This window comes from Catharus ustulatus, chromosome 16, assembly GCF_009819885.2.
Source record: "Catharus ustulatus isolate bCatUst1 chromosome 16, bCatUst1.pri.v2, whole genome shotgun sequence".
NCBI classification, from domain to species: Eukaryota; Metazoa; Chordata; class Aves; order Passeriformes; family Turdidae; genus Catharus; species Catharus ustulatus.
In genome coordinates, this window is record NC_046236.1 from 2,660,559 (window position 1) to 2,682,616 (window position 22,058).

General features: G+C 52.5%; 1 protein-coding gene across 3 annotated transcripts; it reads right to left on the reverse strand.

Annotated features, from left to right (window-relative positions):
- Position 1: 1 nt before the first annotated feature.
- On the reverse strand, positions 2-19,752 carry CDIP1 (cell death inducing p53 target 1). Of its 3 annotated transcripts, none has more exons than XM_033073705.1 (6): positions 19,712-19,752; positions 3,226-3,324; positions 2,555-2,653; positions 2,010-2,156; positions 1,463-1,724; positions 2-1,218 (listed from the first exon to the last, which is right to left on the reverse strand). In XM_033073705.1, the coding sequence occupies exons 3-6, from the start codon at positions 2,637-2,639 to the stop codon at positions 1,107-1,109; spliced, it is 606 nt and encodes a 201-aa protein (XP_032929596.1). In that variant the 5' UTR covers positions 2,640-2,653; positions 3,226-3,324; positions 19,712-19,752; the 3' UTR covers positions 2-1,106. The 3 variants fall into 3 exon arrangements, with proteins under 3 accessions (XP_032929596.1, XP_032929594.1, XP_032929595.1); XM_033073703.1 differs by having other exon boundaries at positions 1,463-1,727; XM_033073704.2 differs by lacking the exon at positions 19,712-19,752 and adding an exon at positions 7,562-8,303 and having other exon boundaries at positions 1,463-1,727.
- Between the last annotated feature and the right edge of the window lie 2,306 nt (positions 19,753-22,058).

The following is a 22,058-nucleotide window of genomic DNA, read 5'->3' on the forward strand; positions in this document are numbered from 1 at the left end:
GTTCAGGGTCTGTTATTTATTTACATGAAAACACCACAGTGCCACAGTTCCACCCCTGAGCAAACAGCAGCTGCCTGTACAGACCAGGCTGTGTTTGCAGACCTGTGTACTGAGAGACCCCCTCCACTTCACTCTGGGAGCTGCAGGGCCAGGGGAGCGAGGAGCAGCCCCGAGAGGCTGAACTTGGCTCCCAGGTCCTCCTGCCCCTGCTGTGGGAGTACTGCTGGCAGCTCCTGTCGGTGCCTGCTCGCCCCTTCCTTCGGCCCCACAGGAGTGAGATAAAAATACCCCCTACAGCACATGCAAGGAGGACCCTACAGACCCTGCTGGGCCTGGTAACAAACTCCTCTACTCTACGTGCCGGGCAGCCAGGACATGCCGGGTGCGGTTTTGGCTCTCAGGTTGCCGGGGGGACGGGGGCTGCTCGGGGCTGTCCCTGCCCCCGGGGAGGGGCTGGGAGGAGGCGCATGCAGCTGGAGCGGCCACCGGGCAGGACGGAGGTGCTGATAAGGGTGCAGTGCTGCTGCCGGGCTCCTCTCCGTGCTCAGAGGCAGCTCTACCTCCCCTCGGGAAGGGGCTTTGCCACCGGGCTGGAGGGGGCTGCGAACCACACGGACACCTGGTCTGTGGCACTGTCCTGTCTCCTTGCCACTGAACCCCTTCCTCAAAGTGCCGCAAAGGCTGTGCTGCATCCCCTGAGGGCACCATGGCCTGCTTGGGTCCCCTCCTGGGCTCCTGTCTCAGCATCTCCCTGCAGCCAGGCACCCACTGCACTGTGGGACTGCGGTGGGCACCTCCAGCAGCTGCTGCTTTTCCCAGGGTTGCTCCAGGTGCGAGGGGCCTCGCTCACACCCTGGAGCATAACGGGGTGCAGAGTGCTGCCCCCCACATCGCGTCTGGGGCCTGGGCCCACTCCCCTGTGCACCAGTGTCACCAATCCAACTATTGCAGTGAGGAGCAGAGCTGGGGGCAGGTGGTGGCAGCTCTGCAGGGAGGGAGCCGGGGATCACACACACACACACACCGGCAGGGAAGCGAGGAGTGATGCAGGCGGAGACGGACGCGGCGGGACAGGCCCGGTGGTGCGCGGGGGCTCCCGGGTGCTGTTAGCACATGCGCTTGTACGTGTAGATGTAGGCCTTGCAGTTGGGACAGGTGTGTGTCACGTCCTTGAAGTCATCGAACAGGCAGGGGATCAGGCAGCAGCAGAGATCACACCTGGAGCACAGGGAGAGGCAGAAGTGCTGAGCTGGGCAGTCCCTGGCCACGGGCGTCACTCTGGGCCATGGGCAAGAGATGTGAGTAGGAGCTGTCACCCCAGGAGCCTCTGCTGCTCCAGTGCCACCTCTGTGCTAAGGTCCCCACCATGCCCAACGGCTCAGCCATGACCACCAGCACTGGGGCCACCCAGGACCAGGCTGAGCATCCAACAGGAGGCCCCAGCCCTGCCTGCAGCACCTACCCCACGAAGCAGCAGAAGAAGCCAAGAAGGAAGCTCATGAGCCCAATCTCGTAGGAGATCTTGGTGGTGATGGCTTGCTGGCAGTGGGGACACACGGTCTGCACGGGGGCACCCTGGAAGATCTCTCCCTGCAGCACTGTGACTGTGGTGGCGGCTCCAGGCGGGACGAGCACTGTGGCCGTGTGGCCCCCAGGAGAGGGGTAGGGGCCGGGGGCAGGGTAGTAGCCCATGGGAGGGTGAGGGCCTGGGGGTGGGTAATAGCCTGCTGTGAATGAGAAACACAAGTGAGCACCTTCACACATGGCAGGAGGGGCCAGATCCTTATTGAGGAGAGCCCCACCCTGCTGCAACACCACCCCTGGAATACAGACTTGGGGCCAGCCCTGCTACAGGCACTGTGCCCCCCATCCCAAGGAACCTTGCTTCAAGCTCCAAATGGCAGCCCCAACCCCCTCGTGTGTCTCCCCACCCTCCAGGGCACCAGGAAACACATGCTGCTGCTGCTCCCCACCCCCCACTGCGTCCCCCAGCCCCCTGCAGGACTCACCTGGTGGCACATAGGGCCCAGAGCCATCAGTGGGCATGTGGGGGGGCACAAACCCCGGCTGTGAGGGTGGCTCATATGGGGGAGGTCCGAACTCAGGAGGGGGAATGGGAACCCCCTGGGGCTGTCCCACCACTGGGGTGACACCCTCTGAAAGGAAACAGTCAGCAGCCAAGGATGCAGTAGAACTGAGGGGAAGATGGTGTCGTGGCTGTGTGGTCAGGGTGTCAACCCCACCAGGGAAGGGAGACAAGAAGTGGTAAGAGGTGGAGGGCACTCCCTTAAGCTTCATTCTCTGGGCCACAAGAAACCCAAATTCAGCCCACAGCAGGGAGAAGTGCCTGGCTTTGAGCTGGGAGTGCTTCCTGCTCTTGTCATTGGCTCCAGGACCCCTCCTGCCTCCCCCCAAGGGTGACATGGGCACAGATGGAACCAGGCACTGCACAACCCTTCCCAGTGTGCTGAGAGGAGAGGCCACAGCCAGGGCAGTCCCTTGGGTCCTGTCTGTGTGGCAATGTCACTCCTGAGCAGTGGGACACCCCCAGTACCTGGTGCAGAGGGTGGGCCGTGCTTCTCTTCTATCAGCGGAGCCGAGGGGCCCCCCGGGTAGGGAGGGGGGGGGTCGTTGGACATTGCTCCAGGCAGCCCTGCAGGGACAGAAGCCCTTAGGTGACACCAGCCTTTGGGGCCACAGGCACATGGAGCTGGCAGGGGCTTGGGGACAGAGGTGACAGGTAACAGAGGAGGCCAGGGCTGGTGCCACCACTGCACCAGCCTCAGCTTCCCCCCAGACAGAACCAGGGATATGGCCCCAAAGCTGGACAGGCTCTGACCAGGAAGCAACCACAAGGTGTAAAATCTCCCTGGCAGCTCCATGGGGCTTCCCTGTAAAGCCCACCTGGTGCACAGCAGCTCATCAGGGCAGCTCTGGACTGCATGACTCAGCCACACTCCAGGGCCATGCTGGGCTGGAACATGCTGTGCCAATCGTTGGAGTACCAAGGGTGGGGAAGAGCTGCCCATAGCCCCCCACTTCCACCCTCAGTGCTGTGCCCTGAGGGATGGCAGGACCCCCATCCTGAGCCTGAAGTGCAAACTCCAGGACAGAACATCCAAACCCACAGAGCCTTTCTAAATAAATCTCTAAATAAATCCAATGAGTTAAGGTAAGACCATATTTAACAGGTGGCGATGTTATTTTACATAGGGTAGAATTTACCTGTCCTCTTCCCCTCAGCAACAGCTCAGAGGCCTTGACAGCTGAGAGAAGCAGCTCCTGTGAGCAGCGTAGTTTGGAAGGCAGCTTCTTCCACTGGATCTGCGTAAAAGGAGACAGCAAGGGAATTGAAGAGATGGAGAGGAGTCACAGCTGCAGCACTGTCCTGGCTGCCAAACCAAACCCCTTCTGTCCCCTGGGCAGGAGCCCACGTGCACCCTCAATGGCAGCCTGAGGCTCTGTGTCCTTGGCACGTGGCAAAGCCCCCCTGACAGGCTCTGAGATCCAAGGAGTGCAATGCCATCAAGACACCAAATTTCCCCATTTCCACTAGCTCAGTTATAGCTGGTAGGATGTGACTAAATTGGGAAATACAAGTGAGAGGCTGCTCACTCAGTGCTTGGGATAGCTGCCATCAGGCATGGGACAGGGTGACATTGCTGTCAGAGCCCAGGGAGCACTGCTGGGAGCTCCATCCTCTACCCCAACAGGCCAGGAGCAAATGTGACCCTGCTTGTCCTGTTTGCTGGCACCAGTGCCAAGTGCTGGGCAGCCAGCCCAGAGCACACCAACCTCCCCAGCATGGCACAGCCTGCACAGGCACCAGGCCAGGCAGCCAGTGCTGCCCCAGCTCTGCATTGCAGCTGTGCCCACAGAGGGGCCAGTGGGGCTCAGCCACCTCCACCTGCAGCTGCCAGGTCAAGCAGAGCCAGGCTTGGCAAGCAAGGCAGGAGGACTCATCCCTCCCTCACCTGCATGGCTTTGCTTTTACTGTATTCCTTTTTTCCCAGTTCACACTCCCTGCCACTGAGCAGCCTCCTGTAAGGTAGCAGGAAATTGAATCAGTTCCTGGAGGAGCACACTGATCCCCCAGGAGCTGAGCAGATTCCTGACAGGTACAGAGTCTCCCCCAATTTCATTTTCCAAATTGATTAGAATTTCTCCCCCCAGGTCTGAAGTGGTGTTGCAGCCACACAGCTTCAAAGAGTAACACCAGGGCAGTTGGGGGTCATCTTCCTCCTGCTTCTCACTCCAGTTTCTCCCTTAAAAGCCCAGGGAAGCAGAGTTGCCATGGCACAGAGCATTTCCAGGCATACTGCAGAGCCTGCCTTCTCCTTCAGTGACCTACAAAGCTACAAAGTGGGCCGTGCTCCTTTTAGTTCAGTGGAGATGTGAAGGCAAGGAGGATTTATTCTTCTCAAAGTAGCCAATCCTAAACATCCAGGAGTCTCACACCTTCCCGTCCCCATGCCTGCAGGGGTTCTGGATGAGCCCAGTCCAACCAGAGGAGCCCAGAGTCCTCACCTGGGGACACCAGGGAGCCTTCCTTGCCCTCACAGGCCAACTACCCCCACAGCTTTTCTAACATAATAGATCTCCTCCCATTCCCACTCAGATGCTGCTTTCCCATAATAATCTTTCAACACTCCCCCCATCAAAGCAGCTGGCAAGGAAACACAGGAGAGAATGATTCCTCCACCAGCCACTCCAGCAATACCCATCAGATGAAGCAAGAGCTCCAGGGTGAGCCAGCCATTAATGCTGCCACCCTGGCCAGGGGATGGCAGCCTGAGGGTGACAGCCCAGAGCCACACGCGCTGTGGGTGCAGGGCCCCTCTGCTCCTACTTGGCAGACTCAACTGCTTCTAATGCAATATTCTGCTTATTAAGAGAGATCTGTAAAGAGCAAGATGTTGGCTGTGTGCCCTTCCCAGGAGGAAAAGAAAGCCTGTTGCTTTTAAGCCTCTTAGAAGCTGTTTCTCTCCTGTGCTTTCTTTCATCTTAATGTGAGCAGCACAAAACCCGGCCCATTTCTGACAGAGAGCTCCGTGGGAAAGCAGAGGGCACCCAGCTTCCCCTTGGCACTGGGCAGGAACTACCCCAGAGCATCCCTCACCACCCTGGCAATGACAGCCCTGCAGTATTCCAAAATTACCAGGTTTAAGTTCAAGATCTGATGGAATCACCAACATCTTGTGCAGGTCCTTCGGAGCAAGGACACACTGCAAGATCCTAAGACTCAAAAGGAGCTGGTTATCACAGAAGGATGGAGAGAGGAGATGCTATTTCCAGCTACAAATGCAGATTAGCTCAACTGGAAGAGCAGCTTTTACCGGTTTCCTCAGCAAACTAACTACAGAGGATAAATCCTCTACGGAATCAGAATCGTCACAAGCACTGCTTGAGTTAAACACAGAAAATGGGCAAAGGACCCCCATGTCCCCAGGGAATTGATATTTGCTAAAGAAAATGAAAAAGCAAAGATTCCCGTTAACCTGCCTGTGCTGGGGCACAGCAGTGGCAGACACAGCCAGGACAGCACAGCTCCTCTCAGCCTCCAGGCAGAAAGGGCTTGGCCCACTCTGGCTATGGTGTCCATGTGTCCTCTCCTGGCTCTGTGTTCCCTGATCTCATTCCAGGCAGCTTTTGGGTCAGAAGATGGCAACAGATTTCTAGGTGCCCTGTTCATATCAGAGGTGTAACTCTCAGCCCCAAGAGGTCTGAGGCTTCTCACACAACGAGCACAGCCAAAGTGCCGTGGGGCAGCACACAGCCCTGTCTGTGGAAACACAACCTTTCTAATCCACCTCCTTCCTGTGCTCAGCAGCTCCTCGCCCACTTAATGAGGGATTGTAGAATCCCAGAATGGTTTGGTTTGAAGGGACCTTAAAGGCCATCTCATTACAACACTCTGCCATGGGCAGGGACACCTTCCAGTAGCCCAGATTGCTCCAAGCCCTGTATAACCTGGTCTTGGACACTTCCAGGGATCGAGGGGCAGCCACAGCTGCTCTGGGCACTCTGTGCCAGGGCCTCACCACCTTCACAGGGAAGAATTTCTTCCCAATTTCCAATCTAACCCTGCCCTCTGTCAGGGTGAAGCCATACCCCCTTGTCCTGTCATTCCAGGCCCTTGTCCACAGGGCCTTGTTCAATACCCCAAAGCCCCTAGTTTCATTACTGATATGTTCCAAACTGATACATAGCAACTTCCAGCAGTGATGAGAGGAGCTGACGTGTCAGGGTCCAGTGTCCTGTGCTGGCTGTATTTCCCTCTGTTGTATCACTGCAGAAACAGTTTGGGATTCAAACATGGCAAGAGAAAAGGCCTGCACATCTCACCTGCTTTCCAAACAGATAAAGTGGGCACCACTCACCAAAATCAACTGGTGAGCAGTGGGACCTGGGAATATTGTGCCACCAGAACAGGTCCTAACACCATAAAATAGATAATGCCACAAAGCGCAGCTCCAAGCTGCTTCCTCCCAGATGAAATCTCCATGGGTGAGACAAACCTGGCAAGGGCAGAGCAGATGCTGGCAGGTCCAACTCACGTGTGAGCCCTGATGGTGCAGCGCTGGCCCCAGCAGCTGAGTCAGCCTCGGAGCACCACTGAGAGCCACTGAAACACAAACAGCCTGTGCTGTCCTTGTTCCTGCTGCACTTGTAGCTGAGATTCACAGCAATTCAGCTTTGTTTTCTCCATGGGAGCAGTGGCTCCAGCCACTGGGACAGGAAGCAGCATTTGTTCATACTCAACCACGTTCAGTGACGTTGGCACTTCAAAAGCTGCTGCTGCACAGTTTTGGAGCTCTTCCTCCATAAAAATAACTTCCCGATATTTGAAAAAAGAAAAAACCACACTAAAATTCAATGAATAAATAAGAGAAAATATACAAGCACTTTCAGCTTCACTGCACATCAAAGAGATGCAGATTCCAGCTTCCAGGCTTTTGGAAATACAACTTTAAAAGCCAAGAGCCCTGAAGATGCTGGGCCTTCACTGAGCCCAGAACCCTTCGTTTAGAAATAGGAGCAGCATCATGGCCAACACCATCCCAGGTTTCCTGGCCCCAGGAAAGATAACCTGTGTGTCACAGGCTAGAGCTCCAGAAACTGGGAAATCCTGAGACTAGGAAGGGTATGGGCACAAAAGGCCAATCAGATGTTGGCAAAATGTCATTTGAGCCAAAGTCTGTTACTCTTCAAAAGGAGCTTGAGGGGCAGCAAGGAAGAAGAACCAAGCAGGGTGTGCTGAGGGGGACAGAGCCATACCCTGACTGTGCCTGTGCCAATCCCAATCCCAACCCCAATCCCCCTCCTCGACAATGGCATTTCTGAAAGGCAGCTCCAAACCCAGCCTGGAGCTGCACATTCCCTGTGTTACACCTGTGCCTGCAGCTCCCAGGGCTCTTCCCTCTGCCCAGAGCTCACAAGGCTTTGCCCTCTGCCCAGAGCTCACAAGGCTTTGCCCTCTCCATGCTGTGCCCACTCCCACACAGTTTGCAGGGATGTGGCCCAGCTCCCACCACGCGCAATCCCACCAGACAGCTCTTACCTCTGAAGGAAAGACAGCATAAATCTCTGCTGAACAAGCAGTATCAGTGGTTATTTCTGCCTGGGTTTCATGCAGAACAACAGAAAGATGTTTTCCCTGCAAACGAGCCAAAGCTCCCCCTCAGCCTTGCCTCTTCCCATGCGCATTTGCTGCCCCCAGACTGCACACCACCTCCCCGGAACCAGGAGGGGAGGAATAAACAGCGCAGAGTGCTTCAGCCTCCTTCAGAGAGAAAGATATCCTGGCACTCCTTGACCATGTACCTGCTCCTTTACTGCCTGTTAACCTTGGCAGCACCTCCTCAACTCCTCATCCTGGTCTTGGACGAGGCAGCAAGAGGGCGCATGCCTGCAATGCTCTGCAAGGCACCGATGCAAACGGAAACCCAAGTGAAGGACTGAAGGAAAGGTCTGTTCTTTTTCTGAGCAACTCAGCTGTGTTTTCACAAGTCCAAGTCACTGCCAGGGAGCACAAACTCAATGTTCAGGAACAGCCAGGCTGCTCTCAGAACAGCAGATTTCTTCCACACTTCTGCACTAAGATTTCAACTGCAGAAAACTGCTTCTTCCAGGAGGAAGGCTGTTCTTTCAGTGCAGGCACAGAAAGCTCAGCTGGCAAGGCAGGCCAGCAGCTCTCCTTTAAAACAAAGGAATGCTGGAGAAGAAGGTTTTTCATCATTCAAAGCAGGTATGCCAGACAGCCAAAGCTCCCTGCTCTGCTCTCCAGTATGTAAATCGCTGGAGGAGCTTCCCCATTGCAGTTGTTTACCTGGGGACCTTGGACATATCGTTTGACCTTCTGTGTGCCACCATCACCCAGGAGATAAATCACCTCAGAGCAGGATCCTCACTGGCAGCCAGGTGCTGTGTCCAAAGCAAGATTTCTCAGGGCATTAAATCCAAAGCACAATCAGATAATCTCCACGGTGCAGCCCCGGCTCAGCTGTCCTTGACTAGAGATTCAAATTACCACTTCCAGCAGCTCCTCCGCATGGGTATCAGGAAAAGCAGACACAAAATCCTCCCTGCTTTATCCCTGCTTTACAAGGAGGCTTTATCTGCACCACCCACAAAGGGTTACGTGCGGGAGGAGCGCCTGCAGGACCTGCTGCTGCCTCTGGGATTCTCTCCAGTGCTATTCACCTCCGGATGGGCTGACCAAGTGCTCTTGGCTCTTCACACTGGGGCTGCAGAAACAGCCCTGCCAGCACCTGCTTAACCTGAATATTTAAAGAAAAAACAGCCAAAATGAAAAGAACAAACTGGGGTAGCTCGTTCTCTCTGCTGTTGGCACATGGCTGTGGGAAGCATCACGTGCTGGGAAAGCTCATGATGACATCCAGGAGCCACGAGGGGCTGCAAGGGAGGAGAGGTGATAACCCCACACTTTGAAAATGGACCCCAGCCCTTGCACGTGTCAGGACACTGGGGAAAGTTGAGATGTACACAGAGCACTCTGCACCACCAGGGCAGCTGAATTTGGCCCCCAAAAGCCAGTCTTCTGAACACAGAACAAGCACGGAGCACATTACAGCCATTGCCCCAGAGCCTGCCACTGGCCCTGGAAAACCCACCCTCCCACTCAGGAGTGCTCACTGTTGAGATCCTTCCAGCAGGTATCCTGGCTGCACAGGAGAAGACAGGCTGCAAAACACCAGGTGTGCTCATGGATGTGATTAAAATAACATTAAAGATAAAGCTGAGCTCTTCTGCATCCTACCAATGTGTTCCAGAAAGATGAGAAAAGGAGGGTGCTGCAAGCCAAATCCCTGGGGAAGCAGAGAGCTTTTCCATGAGACTTTCACTGCAGTTCACAAAGAATCCAAGCTAACACTTGATAACATCCATGGGAAAGCATCCAGTGATAGCAGCAGCTGTTGCCTCCAGCCCTCTGTATCTACTTAATTTTCCCCCTGAGAGGATACATCCTGCATTACATCATCCCTTTGAGATCTGTTAATAATGGTGATAATACAACCTGCCAGAATCTCAAGCAACTAAACCCAGCATCTACTCCAACACTGTGTTGTAATGTAGCTTCAAACACAACTACGCCACAAGAATAGCTGTTCATTTAAACAAGCAAACAAAAATACCTCAGCTCAAGAAGATTAACAGCAAGCAGAAGCCTCAGGAGGTCGGGAGAAGCTCCACACTCTTAAGCACAGTCACAGATCTGAGCTCACCTCTGATGGCAGTCCAGGACAGAGGCTTAAGGATGAGTTAGGAAGGGATCAAAGGCAGAACTGTCAGTCCCTCCCACTCCTGGCACTCATGGTTTTGGAGACTGGGCAGCCTGGAGGTTCTCCATGGAGCACCCCAGGTCATTCCCAGTCACCAAGTACTGCTCTTCAGTTACCTACACAAAAAAATCTCCTGTTGTCAGCATCTGCTGCCTCCTATTTGCCTCCTTCTCACCAGCACAGAGAAGGTGAATATACAGTGAGTATCCACTATGTCTCACAGCAAAACCCAGGGTGTTATAGATTCCATTTCCAACACCAAATTTAAAATATTTTATTTCTTTAAGCACTCTCTCCTTAATTTCTCCCTCCTTCTATAGAATTTTTTGAGAGAAAGTCAAATAAACAGCTACATCATTGCTGAATCAAACTGAGTACACGTGTGACGTCCATGAAATGACACAGTGAGCTCCAATGGAGGAGGAAATTAGAGACGATCAGCACTTTTGCATTTCAGTTTCAGAATTAATCAGAGCCCAAGAGTGTATTCAGAATTCCCTTGCAGATTTTGCAACACAATGAAATAATTTTGAATACATTGCTGGTGATTCCAGATCCATTTTCAAGTGCTGTACAAAACAGATGCCACGGCACCGATGTTTCCTTACCCAAGGAGAGCACCAGCTTGCTGTAGGACTGGCTCCAGTCTCCAACATTAGCATTTCCCATGCTCACAGATCCCCCTGCCTCGGCGCCAGAGAAGCTGCTGACATTCAGATTTATCAGGTACAATGTCACCTTGAACTTTTTTTGAGGACTAGTGCCAAGCGCTCTGTGTCACTCGATTTTATGTAAGGCCAAGGCTCACTCTTTGCAAAGGAGTGTGGTTTGGGGTCCAGCAGGATCGTGTGTGTGTGGTGTGAGATCTCTCCTGAGTCCCATTGCCAACAAGGAGGACCCACACACATCCCAAGACGTGCACTGGGGGAACTTTTCCATGCTGAGGCCATTTGTGTTACCACACTCACTTTCTGGCTCCCACAGAACCTCCCAGTTCCAGACTGGGAGTTCTCTTGGAGTTGCCCAGGGCCACCAGCATGGGGCTGGATTGTCCATGGCATTTGGACAGGAGAAGGGTACCTGGCACTGCTCCCAAGCCCAACTCATTTGGGCTGCTCAAAGATGGATGATGATGTCCCAGAGGGGAAACCCATGGATTACCCAACAGCCACTAAGTGTGCCCAATGCTGGGCACCCCCAAGTTACACAGAGCTCCTGCCACCTCCAATTCTTCCTTCAGTTCCCACCAGACTTGGCTAGTCCACATTGACTTCCAGGTCCACTGAGGTCATTTTCAGGCCAGGTATGACTATGATTTCCATTTGCAGCACCAGTTCCTGCCAACTCCTTCCTAACCCCTTCCCCAAAGCTCCTTCTGAAAATCTAGGGCAGAGCTGGACTCCAAGCAGCCCTAACACACAGAACACTCCTCCCCAGGTCCCTGCTCTGGGCTTTTCCAAACCCTTTCTCTGTCAGAGCAACACCTCACTGCTTTGCTGCTCCAAGAAAAGCATCTCTGGTCAGAGGGTTTGTAGCAGTCCCAAGGTCACAGTTCCCACAGCAGAGGATGGGACAGGGAAGATTCAAGCCCATAACAGCAGGATGTCCTCAGGGCAGGTAAATAGCTTAGCTGCTCAAATCCTCTCCTGAGCCTGAGGAAGAGGAGCAGCTGTCACAGTTAGGACACTAAACCGGCTGGGAACTGTTTTCTCTCACATCAGAACAGCCCAGCAGGCAGCTCCAAACTGAGCTGCCACCATGCTAAACCATCCTGAATCACGGCAAGGAGAGTCTGAAAGGCTAAATTCACACCCTCTGTGGCCATGAACTCTGGGGGAAACTTCCATTCCCAAACCACAAATATGCTCCAGATGACATCTCTGTGGAAGACCTGCAACAAGCCCAGGGAAAGGGCTGACATTTGACACCACTGGAAAGGGTCTCTAGTCCCTGCTTGCTCTAAGACCTCGTGAAGGTTTTGGAGGAGCTGAGCAGTCCCAGTGGCGCAGGTGGGAAGGACAAGCTGAGGCTTCAGCACAGGCCCAGCCTCGTGTGAGCACTTCCTGATATGGCACAATAAAGGCATTAAGTTAATTAGGAGACAAATCAAAGATGCCTCTAAGAAAAGGGCAGCACGCACACAGCAGGAGCAGCTTTTTATCCAGTGCTCAGCTAAAAACACAAGCCCAGAAGAGTGGGCAGCAGCCAAAATCCCATCCCCACTGCACTCCTCTACTCCAGATTCCAGGCTTTATCCTCCCCTGCAAGGGATTCAGCTCCCTTCTGCCATGAGCTGGGTGATCGAGATCCCTGAGCACCTCAAAATTATCCCAGGCTGGAGTCACTGCAGCAGGGGTACAGCTTTGGCTCTAGGCCATGATTTCCTCCCAGAATGGAGCTGCACTGAATCCCATGGGCTCCTTTCCCTCCTTTAAAAGGGTGCCCTGCTTTTCATTTGGAGAAATAATCAATAAAATCTAACAGGCTGCTTTTCATTCATCCCCAGCCAGAAATCTAATCTCCTGTTAACAGCACAGCCCTGAACACATCATTTATCTGCTGCGGGTACCAGCACGCGCAGATTTTACAGCTGGAGAGAGTGGGGCTGCCTGCATCACAACGACTAATTTATTCTCAGAAAGGCTAATTTAATCTGGCAGTGAATGTTCTCAAAGCCTCCTCACACAGAGCAGCTTTTCTCTTGGTTGGCTTAACAACAATACAGCATATCCAAAAACGTGGAGGGATGCTAAGGAAGAACACTGCCCCTGTGTTTTGAGCCCTCTAGTCTGAGAAATTTCTCTTGGTAACTACAGGCTTTGAGAAAACAGAGTCCCTCTGGATTTTTAAAAAGCCAACTGTATTTTCAAGGCAAAATATACAACAGTTTAGGCTATTTCCCCCTCACATACAACTGTGTCTTGACAGAAAGAGCTGGGCTCTTAATAAAACTAAAACCCAGCAAAGGTTTTTTAATATTAGACATTCACTTCCGAGAGTAGCAGCCAGCACACCTGGCCTGCACATGCTCTCTGCCACAGCAGGTGACTTTCCCCAGCCCACACTACAGAGGAATAAACTTCAGAACAAATCAAAGGCTGGGTAACTGCACCATGAAGTGCTCCAGAGAGAGCATCCTTCAGCTTCCCAGCCTCTGCCATCTGCAGGGGGACAGTAAATAAGCCAGCAGAAAGGTTTTTTTTCCATTGTTTCTAAATTCTAGGTGGTGTTTTCCCTCTTCTTGTGACAGTATCCTCCATGGACATGGCACCACATGCTGGTTCTCACCTGGATCTACCCCATGCCCAGGAGACTACTGGAGAGCCAAGCACAGCTCCTTGGAGCCAGAGGAGCTACAGCAAGGCAGATTTAAGCCTTCCAATAGCCAGAGCTGTGGCAGTCTAACCCTCCATGCTCAGGGTTGTCACCACCATCCTGCTGGTAAAGAAAAGCTGCTGCTGTGCAAGCCTGGATCATGTCTGAGAGGGCTCCTTGGATTCAAGGGCAAAAACGCACCCCAGAGGACATCCAACAATTTAGGACAATTCAGTTATGTGGGAAAAAGGCAAAAACCAGAGGGAAGTGAAGCATTTACGCAGGCCACTGAAGAAATTGAGAAGAAAACAACACAACACTCCCCTTGTTCCTATGTGTCAGGAATTGCTGTCCCAAGAATAGCCTATTCAGAAACCAGGAAACTCAGAGAGCAGCAGGGAAGGGCTGAGTCATGGCCATTTGGAAAAAAAAAGAAACAACCCACAACAAACCAATCCAAGAGGGAAGGAGAAAAAACACGGGACAGCAGCTGTTCTGGGTCTTGGAGATATGAACAAGTCAATCCAGAACATATTAGTCAATCTTTATTTTCAAAAGCTCTGCAAACAAATGGTACTGCCATAAAATGCAGCTGACCCTCCCTCTGCTCGTGGGAAGCAAATTGTTGTACCAGGAAAAGTTGCTGGTGCTTCCAGGCAGCAGGCCCTGGCTACAACACCCCCTGGGCCAGACCACAAACCACTCCCAGTCTGTGCCCTGATTTTTGTTCCTCTGCAGCATTAGCATCCAAATACCCCAAAGATTTACAGGCTGGGCAAGTGCTTTCCCTTTGGAAAACCAGTCCATCTCAGGGATGCTATTAGCAGAGGGTGAGGAGCCATTTCCCTTCCCCACAGTGGAAGGGAACGAGGTAAATCATGACTTGGATCAGCTTCCACAACTCTGTGAACAGATGAGCCAAAGCCAAGTGCTCCCATCTCACATCCAGCCTCAACATTGCTGTCTGGCCCCCAGCAAGTCATCCCACATGACAATCTGTTCTGTGACCTAAATGAAATCAATTGGACAATAATTCTCCCCAGGATGGTAATCTTGTTCACTCACCCATCATTTGAGAGATTACACCTGCTCTCCAGCTGTGGGGCTCTGGGGGAAAGAGATTTCTGAGCAACCAGGGGCCTGTTTTTCATACAATTCCTTGCTGATGTCTCACAAATCAGGGAAGGGAGTGGTATCTATCTTTTCAATCAAACAGCTAAGCTTGGAAACATATCTGGAAAAACACCTTTTAATTCATTTTATCAATTACCCTGTAATTCATAAAATTACCCAGTGTAACTCATAAAAAGTACCCTGTGAGGTACTGTCAGATCAAAGTTGCAAAGGAGGAAGTGGGAAGCCCCTCAGAGCTGCTGCCTGTGGGGAGTGGATCAAGACAAAGCCTGCTGTCCCCAGACTGTGGGAGATCACCTGTGCTCAGGTGTAACTGCTCACCTCTTCCCAGCTCTGGGAATGGCTGGGAAAACCACAAGCCCTTCATATGTAGATTCAACCTTGACACTTACTCCAGAATTACAAGCTCAAGGAAACTGCCCCAAAGCAAAACAGGCTCTCATGGTTCAAACTGTGAGTAAAATTCAGTTTTTCTGCAACCACAGAATGCAAGGAGCAAATAAAGATAAAATACAGCTCCAGCATGGGCTGATGTGCATGCATCACAGTAAGGTGTGATGGATGGAATTCAGGATTGTAAGACAATGCAGGATGGAACAGTAAATGTGTAAGTTTAAAGCAGAATACTTCTTCCAAAAACATCTTCCAAAACTGTTAACAGGGAGCCAGGCTGTTGGGGCAAGGCAGGGAAGATTTTCCTTCTAAATGCAGAGACTGAGTATCCAAAGAAGGTTCAGGAATATACACAGGAGACAGTTTGGGGCAGTGAAACCCCCATATCAGCACAAATGCTTTATCCTAAAACCTCTGGAACTGGGTAATATTCCATTTTCTTATGTATAAAGGAGGTAAAGAATAGAATTATTACAAATGCACAGTAACCTTACTAATCACAGTAAAAATGAAGTATTTTACTTAATTTGCACAGAAAGCCCCAGCTCAGCTCTTCATTCTCTGATGATCTCAGGTTCCACTGTGCCAAGTGCTACGAAGTCAAACGTGCACTGCCAGAAGCTGCTCTGCACAACTCTTAAGATGTTAATCACATTGCCACTTTTTGGGCTATTTATTTTATTTTATTATCCTAAAGGCAGGCCTGCTAAGAGAGCCCAGCTTAGACAGCTGCACTGAAGTACCTCATGTGGAGATGTGCAGCATGAAGCACTTTGCTCCTGCCTCCATCCTGCACCCAGATGGATGACCAGGACAGGGCTGCTCTCAAACAGCTGTTTCTCACCACCACAAATATACAAAATTAACACTACAGCCACAAGGGAACTCAGAACAAATGGGCCCAAAGCAAAACTTTAACAGCAGCCAAGAGCCTCCCTGAGGGTTTCCCACCACAAATAAAATCTGAGCTCCCTCTGCTTCAGAGACTTCATTCTGGTGAGAAAATGGATTGTGGTTTCCTATGGCAGCTGCCCCAGTTGCATTCCCTTTGATCAGAGGAGACAGGTCCTATGCAGAGCATGTAAAGATCTGACACTGCTCATGAAAGTGGCACTGCTTCTCTCCAGCTGTGAGACAGATACTCAGTGCTGTTTGGGAACAGCAGGAAAACAGCAAGGTGAACATCACATCCCAAGGCAGAAGTTGCTCATTGTGTGTTTTTTGAAGGAAAAAGTGTACACAGACCTCTGTGTTTGCACACTTGTGTGTTCTTGCCTTGCCCTGAAACCTTCAGGAGAGTTGACTGGCTCCAGGCTGGAGTCTTTTGCCTGCATAAAAGCTGCAAAATCAGATTCTGGAAGCAAAACCAACCAAAAACCTCCAGCATCTTGCAGAACTACTAAAGTTCCCACTACAAACCATTACTGTTCTTGTATCAGGGAAGAGTAGCGTACAATTCAAGTCCTTTTAAGACACCACTGACTGCTGCTAAGAGCCACCAGGCATATCAGCATCTATTTGTTGTTTCCTGACTCTCCTGCCCACCCTGTGCTCAGCAGCTTTGCACAGCCCACTCTGAGAGAACACCTTCTGAGAAGCTGGCACAACTGTCTAGAAGCTCACATATGTTCAGTTCTGCTGCCTTTGTCATTATTTTATTCTCCATATTATGCAAATGCTATTATTTATTGCCTTTCTGGCTCACCTGGCAGTCACCAGCCCTTCCTGGAAAGGTACAGGAAAACTGTCACATGGTACAGAGCCCTACTGCAGACCCCACAAAATCCACTATTCAAAAAAATTGAATTTCTTTCAATCCAGGATATTGTCTCCTAATTAAAAAAAATCATAAGAAATCAAATGTATGGCTTTACAATGTACCACAGACATAGAACACTGAATTTCATACTTCTCTTTACCCACAAGCAGGAAACAAGTCTTGGATCAGAGCAGATACTAACAAGTCTGTGTATTTCCTTCCAAAACCACTCATCCTCATACTGGAAGATCAACAACATCTTTTAAACACATGCATTTATCTGCTAAATTCACATCTGAAAGAGAAAAAATATATTCTTTTACATAATAAAATTACCTTCATCCCTTCTTTGGCTGTGTTAGTGAGTAAGACTGGCAATGGCAACACTTCTGCAAGGACCCTAACTCCCCCCAAAACACACAGATGTTGTGGACAGGCTTTAGTCTGGCCCCTGCCTGAACACCCCTCAGCTACAGGAGCACCTTAGCTGTGCTCCCAGGATGTGTTTGCCACCTTTGTTTGAACTGTTGCTTGGAAAGGCTGTCCTGGAACAGAGCAAAAGGAATAGAATAGGTATTTACTGAAAGGATACACCTTAGGCAGTGCAAGAGCCTGGCTGGGGCTACACCCAAATCAAATCCAAGATGGATCCTGGTCATGAGTTTTTACACTTCTGTAAGTTTTGGTTCATCTTCATATTGGGGTCAATTATCCAACCACGGCCTCAGGCTATGAAGTCTCAGCCCCCCTGGCTTGCCCCCTTTCCCTCGCCGTTGTTTGTAATTTTTGGGTACTGGTTGTCCTTGATTCTCTAGCTAGAAAGGGATTGTTTTGTGTAACTACCCAATGAAGAGAACTTATCAACAACTAATATGAAGTTTCAGAGTTACACACTAAGCAGCAGAGATTCTGAAAAATAAAAAAGCTGAAACCCAAGGCATCACATCCAGAAGGAAAACAGGCACAGAAAGAGCTGATTTGGAAGTGACCTTCAAAAACGTGCTCATAAACCAAACCATCCAGATGTTCTCCCTCCCTTCATAACTACAGCTGAGACAGAGCAGAACAGAACACAAGGAAGTGAGTTTCAGAACCGAATTTGAGGTGCAAGATCTGTTGAGGGAACACAAGAAGCTCAGCACTTCCATCTTCTTAGGAAGGGTTCTGGAATCAGAGGAGCTCCCTCACTGTTACCTGTCCCTGGCACACCTGTGGCAGGATGTTTTGGTGCTCGGTAGGAACATACACAGCCCCATTCCCAGCACCAGCCTGAGTCAGCCCTGAGCACACACAGCCACTGCAGCTCCACCACCCCTGTAAGAGCAGCTGGGCAGGACTGACCACATTTCCTCCACCTGGCATTGCTGGGGGACATCTGGGGACACTGCCCCATCCGCCTGCCCTTGTTACAGCCATGAAGTCACTGCCTGCCTACCTCCAAGCAGGAATTAGCTCCTCATGTAACACCTAAGCAGAGCAGAGCAGGTACAACACTAAACACTTCCGGGGATTTCCTGGGGCACGTGGCGGTCACCACAGCATCGAGACAGAGAAGCCCTTGGGAGAGGGAAGTTTTCAGCCTGTGCTTTCCAGACGAGTTTGTTTAGTTCCTGAACATGAATGAGTGACATACTGTGGTTATATACCATGCTGTAACATCTATGTAATACTCACTGTAGTTATTATCTCTGCTGTCTACTCTGGTCACACTCTGAAATCAGTAGGGCCCTTGCTGAAATTAAAGCCCCATTTTAAGTACTTTGGGTGAAGAGAACAAAGAGGAGGCTCTTGTACATATTCCCAAAGAGTTCTACATAAGCCCAAACCTACCAGAATTACAATCTAAAACATTTCGACTTAAAATCATTGTTCCTGACCTCATCTCTGATACCTGGTATTTTAGGCTCAGCCTAGAATGTGACAACTGCCAGTCCCCTCCCCAGTTCTCACTGGTGCAAGGAGACCAGACCTCAGAGCAGCTGTTCCTCAGACCAAGGGGCCCAAACTACACTTGCAGGGACCTAGAGAAGTTTAACCTTGAGCATGGCTCGTGTAGAGAATCCAGAGGACACTGGCATGGCAGTGTCCATCCCAGCCAACATGCTCCCCCTCCTCTACACAGCCCTGGAGCTCTCCCGAGGATCCCAACCTCATTCCTCTGTTTAGCCACAACCACCACCGCCTGTGCTTTTCCTAAACCAACCAAACAGCTGCTACCCTCTGCCTTTCTAGTTCCCTTGGGAGGGAGAACCCAGATCGCACCATTTTAATGGCTAAAAACACCACAACTTCCCTCTAATGTTTATTCCTTGGTGTTTGTTGCTGTGCATTAACCGAAGGAGCTCCTCATTTCACACTGCCAGTGTGCCGATATCATCTTCACCCATCATCATTTCTCTTCCTGCTTCTCAAGACATCTCAGCTTCTTTCAGCTCCTCTAAAACGGGCTCATCATCCCTGATCACTGGGCAAGCTCGTCTCTCCGAGCAGGGATAACTGCAAACACGCACATTCGTTCTAAGGCCTGCTTCGCTGCTCTCCCGGGCTCTGTCTGGATCACATTTGCTCCTCTCTCAGCTGTGCCCTCCCTGCAGCCCCCGCCGTCCTCCCCGCCAGCTCCTGACCTCGGCCGGGCAGCAGCGCTCGCCTTACACCTCAAGTCTTGTCCCGAGTATATGACCTCGCTTTCCACCCGATTAAATTTCATCCCAGCCCTCCCGTCTCAACCCTTGCCGGCACTGCTGAGGGCACAGAGCTGCAGCTCGGTAAGATTTGAGCAGCACCCTGCGACACTGGCAGCGTTGAAGGCCCGTGCGAGGCCAGGGCTGCTCCCGCTGCTCTCCCGGCCCGTGTCCCCATCCAGCCGCACCGCCCCGGCTCCGCAGAGAACGCTCCAGCCGCGGCCGAGCACCGAGCCCTTCCCTCGGCCTGGTTCCTCCTCACAGAGTTAACCAGGGGCTGATTTCCATTGCTTTTCTTCCCAACAGCGTAGTGCTGGTCTCCTCCTGCCTGTGTCCCCCTCTGCGCTCAGTGTCACAACAGTGCCGAGTGTCCTCCCGTACTCGCTATTCCCCCCTCCGGTTCTCAGTGCCCCCTACGCTTGGTGTTCCCGCCCCCGGTGCTCGGTGTCACCCCGGTGCTCGGTGTCTCCCGCCGGTATGTCCAGCCGGCCCCGCCGCCCGGAGGCTGCGGCGGCCTGTCTGGGGCTGAGGGGTCCCGGGCCGCCTTCCCGCCTCAGCCCCCGGCCCCGCCGTTCCCCGAGCCCCGCCGGCCCCGCACCCGGTCCCCAGCGCCCACAGGCACCTACCGGCTCCCGGCGGCGGCTCCGGCACCTGGCGGCGGCGGGCGGGGCGGGCCGGACTGGGCGGGCGGTGCGGCGGCGGGGCGGGCCTGGGCCGCGCCAGGCCTGCTCCCGCTGCACTGGGCAGCTCCGGGGAGCCGCAGACTCAGGGAGTCCCAGCGCGGTTTGGGCTGGAAGCGATGTTAAAGATCATCCCGTCCCACCCCCTGCCATGGGCAGAGACACCTTCCACTAGCCCAGGCTGCTCCAAGCCCCGTGCAGCCTGGTCTTGGGATCCCTGCCAGGGATCCGGGGGCAGCCACAGCTTCTGTGGGCACCCTGTGCCAGGGCCTCCCCAGCCTCGCGGGGAACAATTTCTTCCAAATATCCAACCTTAATTCCTCCTCTTGCATTTCGAAGCCATTCCCCCTTGTTCTGTCACTCCATGCACCTTGCTCTTCTGGAGGCCCTTTAGGCACTGGAAGGGGCTCTGAAGAGTCCCTGGAGCCGTCTCTTCCCTGTCCCCCACATGGTGCCTCCCCTACCAGGTGTCCCAGCTCACGCCTCACATGATGCCCTGCTCTGGCTGATGTCCTGCCCCACACAGTGACATGCCTATTCCATGGATTCTGGCTGCCCCGGGACCAGGGAGCCTGTGGAACCACAAATCCCCTTTCTGGCTCCAGTGGTCTTAGCTGCACTGCAGGGACTAATTAAAAGAGCAGTATTCTAAAACAGCCGCAGGTGGTTTCAGTCACTTCTCACCTGCCCCTAAGGCTCCAGATATACTTGCTCTGAGATTTAGGTGTGCTGGGTCCCATCCTGCCCTGGCAGCTCTGCCTGGGGTCACTCTGGGCTGGAGCACAGAGCTCCCACTTCCCAGGCAGGAACAGCTGTATGCCTTGCAGGCTCCTCTTCTCTCTTCCCTGTGTCACAGTGAGTGACCAAGCTGCAGGTGACAGCAGGACAGGCAGCCTGTCCCCACGTCAAGGCACAATCTAATGGGAGACATTGCCACAGCACCAAGTTTAGACTCTGAGTGGGAAATGTTGTATGTAACATGAGAAATATCTGCCTTGCTCACACCTTGCAGCACAAGAATGTCTCGTAGTGGCCTTTTGCCCTCCTGTCTTCTCCACAGGCAGCATGGGGCTAGCACAGAGCAGTTTTGGCATTTCATCCCTTGTGAGACCTAGCAGCTCCAGGCCAGACCCACCTCACCTGTTGTGACCTTGGCGTTGAGCACAACCACAGAGCAAAGAGAAAAGGCAACAGCATTTTGCCAGCATGACAAAGCTGAAGCTGGGACATTTGTTCCCTTTGGACATCTTTCCCTTCAGTTTGGGGGAACTCCATGGGCACCAGTATGGGCTGGCCAGAAGTGCCTGATGCTGTGGGTCCCAGAGAAACCTCCCCAAGCCCTGGTCTTCTCCACACACTTCTTAGCTTCCCTTCTTTCCATGCCCCCATGCCTGTGGGGACCCGGTACCAGCAGTCAAACCCATGTTCCTCAGGTCACAGAAATGCTGCAGGAGATGATCACCACCATTTGCTCCCTGAAAACCACTGCTGAGAGGCCCCCTCAAAACGTTCCCAGAGGGGTATGCAGCAGAGCTGCCTGTTACCGGAGAGCTCTTTGCAGAGAGATTGGGTTCTCCGGCAACCTTCATGGATGGCACAGGGTGACTGGGATGACAATCTTCCACAAATCCTTATGGAAAATGCACTGAAGCTTCCTAAAGGTTGTTCTGGCTGCAGTGACCTGCCTGGGTCTATGTCACTCTCACAGTCACTGAAGCAGCCACCCATCCCTGGTATCCCAGTGTCCTGGCCACCTCCACTGCTCTTGTCCCTCCTGCAGTGCCAGAAGAATTTTACTCTCTAAAATTTTGATGTTCAGGGAGACCCACAGGGCTGGGGATGGGATGGAGGTGATGTCAAGGTTTGGAGTTTCCTGCCCCATCCCAGGCTCTCCCCTCCTGGAGCAGGGCAAAGGGCTGATTTCTCTCCTGGTCACAGTGGAGGTGTCTCAGGAGCTGTATCAGAGCTCACTCTGTGAGGTGCCCACTGGTGAGGTGCTGCAGGCTCCTTTGCTGGCAATGCCCTGTGGCTCCAGCTCTTCTCTCTTCCGAAAACCTCAGGGGTTGTTTGGTTTCAGAAGCTCTGGCTGTGAGCACAGGCTGGGCTGGCTCCTGGAGCAGCACGAGGCCACAGGGACCTGTCAGCCACATGAGAGCTCTGTGGGCACTGACATCTATGTCATGCCAGGCTACTGTGCCAGGTTGTGCCACCAGGCCTTTGCCAGGTGAACGGCAGGGCCACAATCAGCCCATCTGAGCCCCCAGGCCACTGCAGCCCCCTTGTCCCTCTGCCT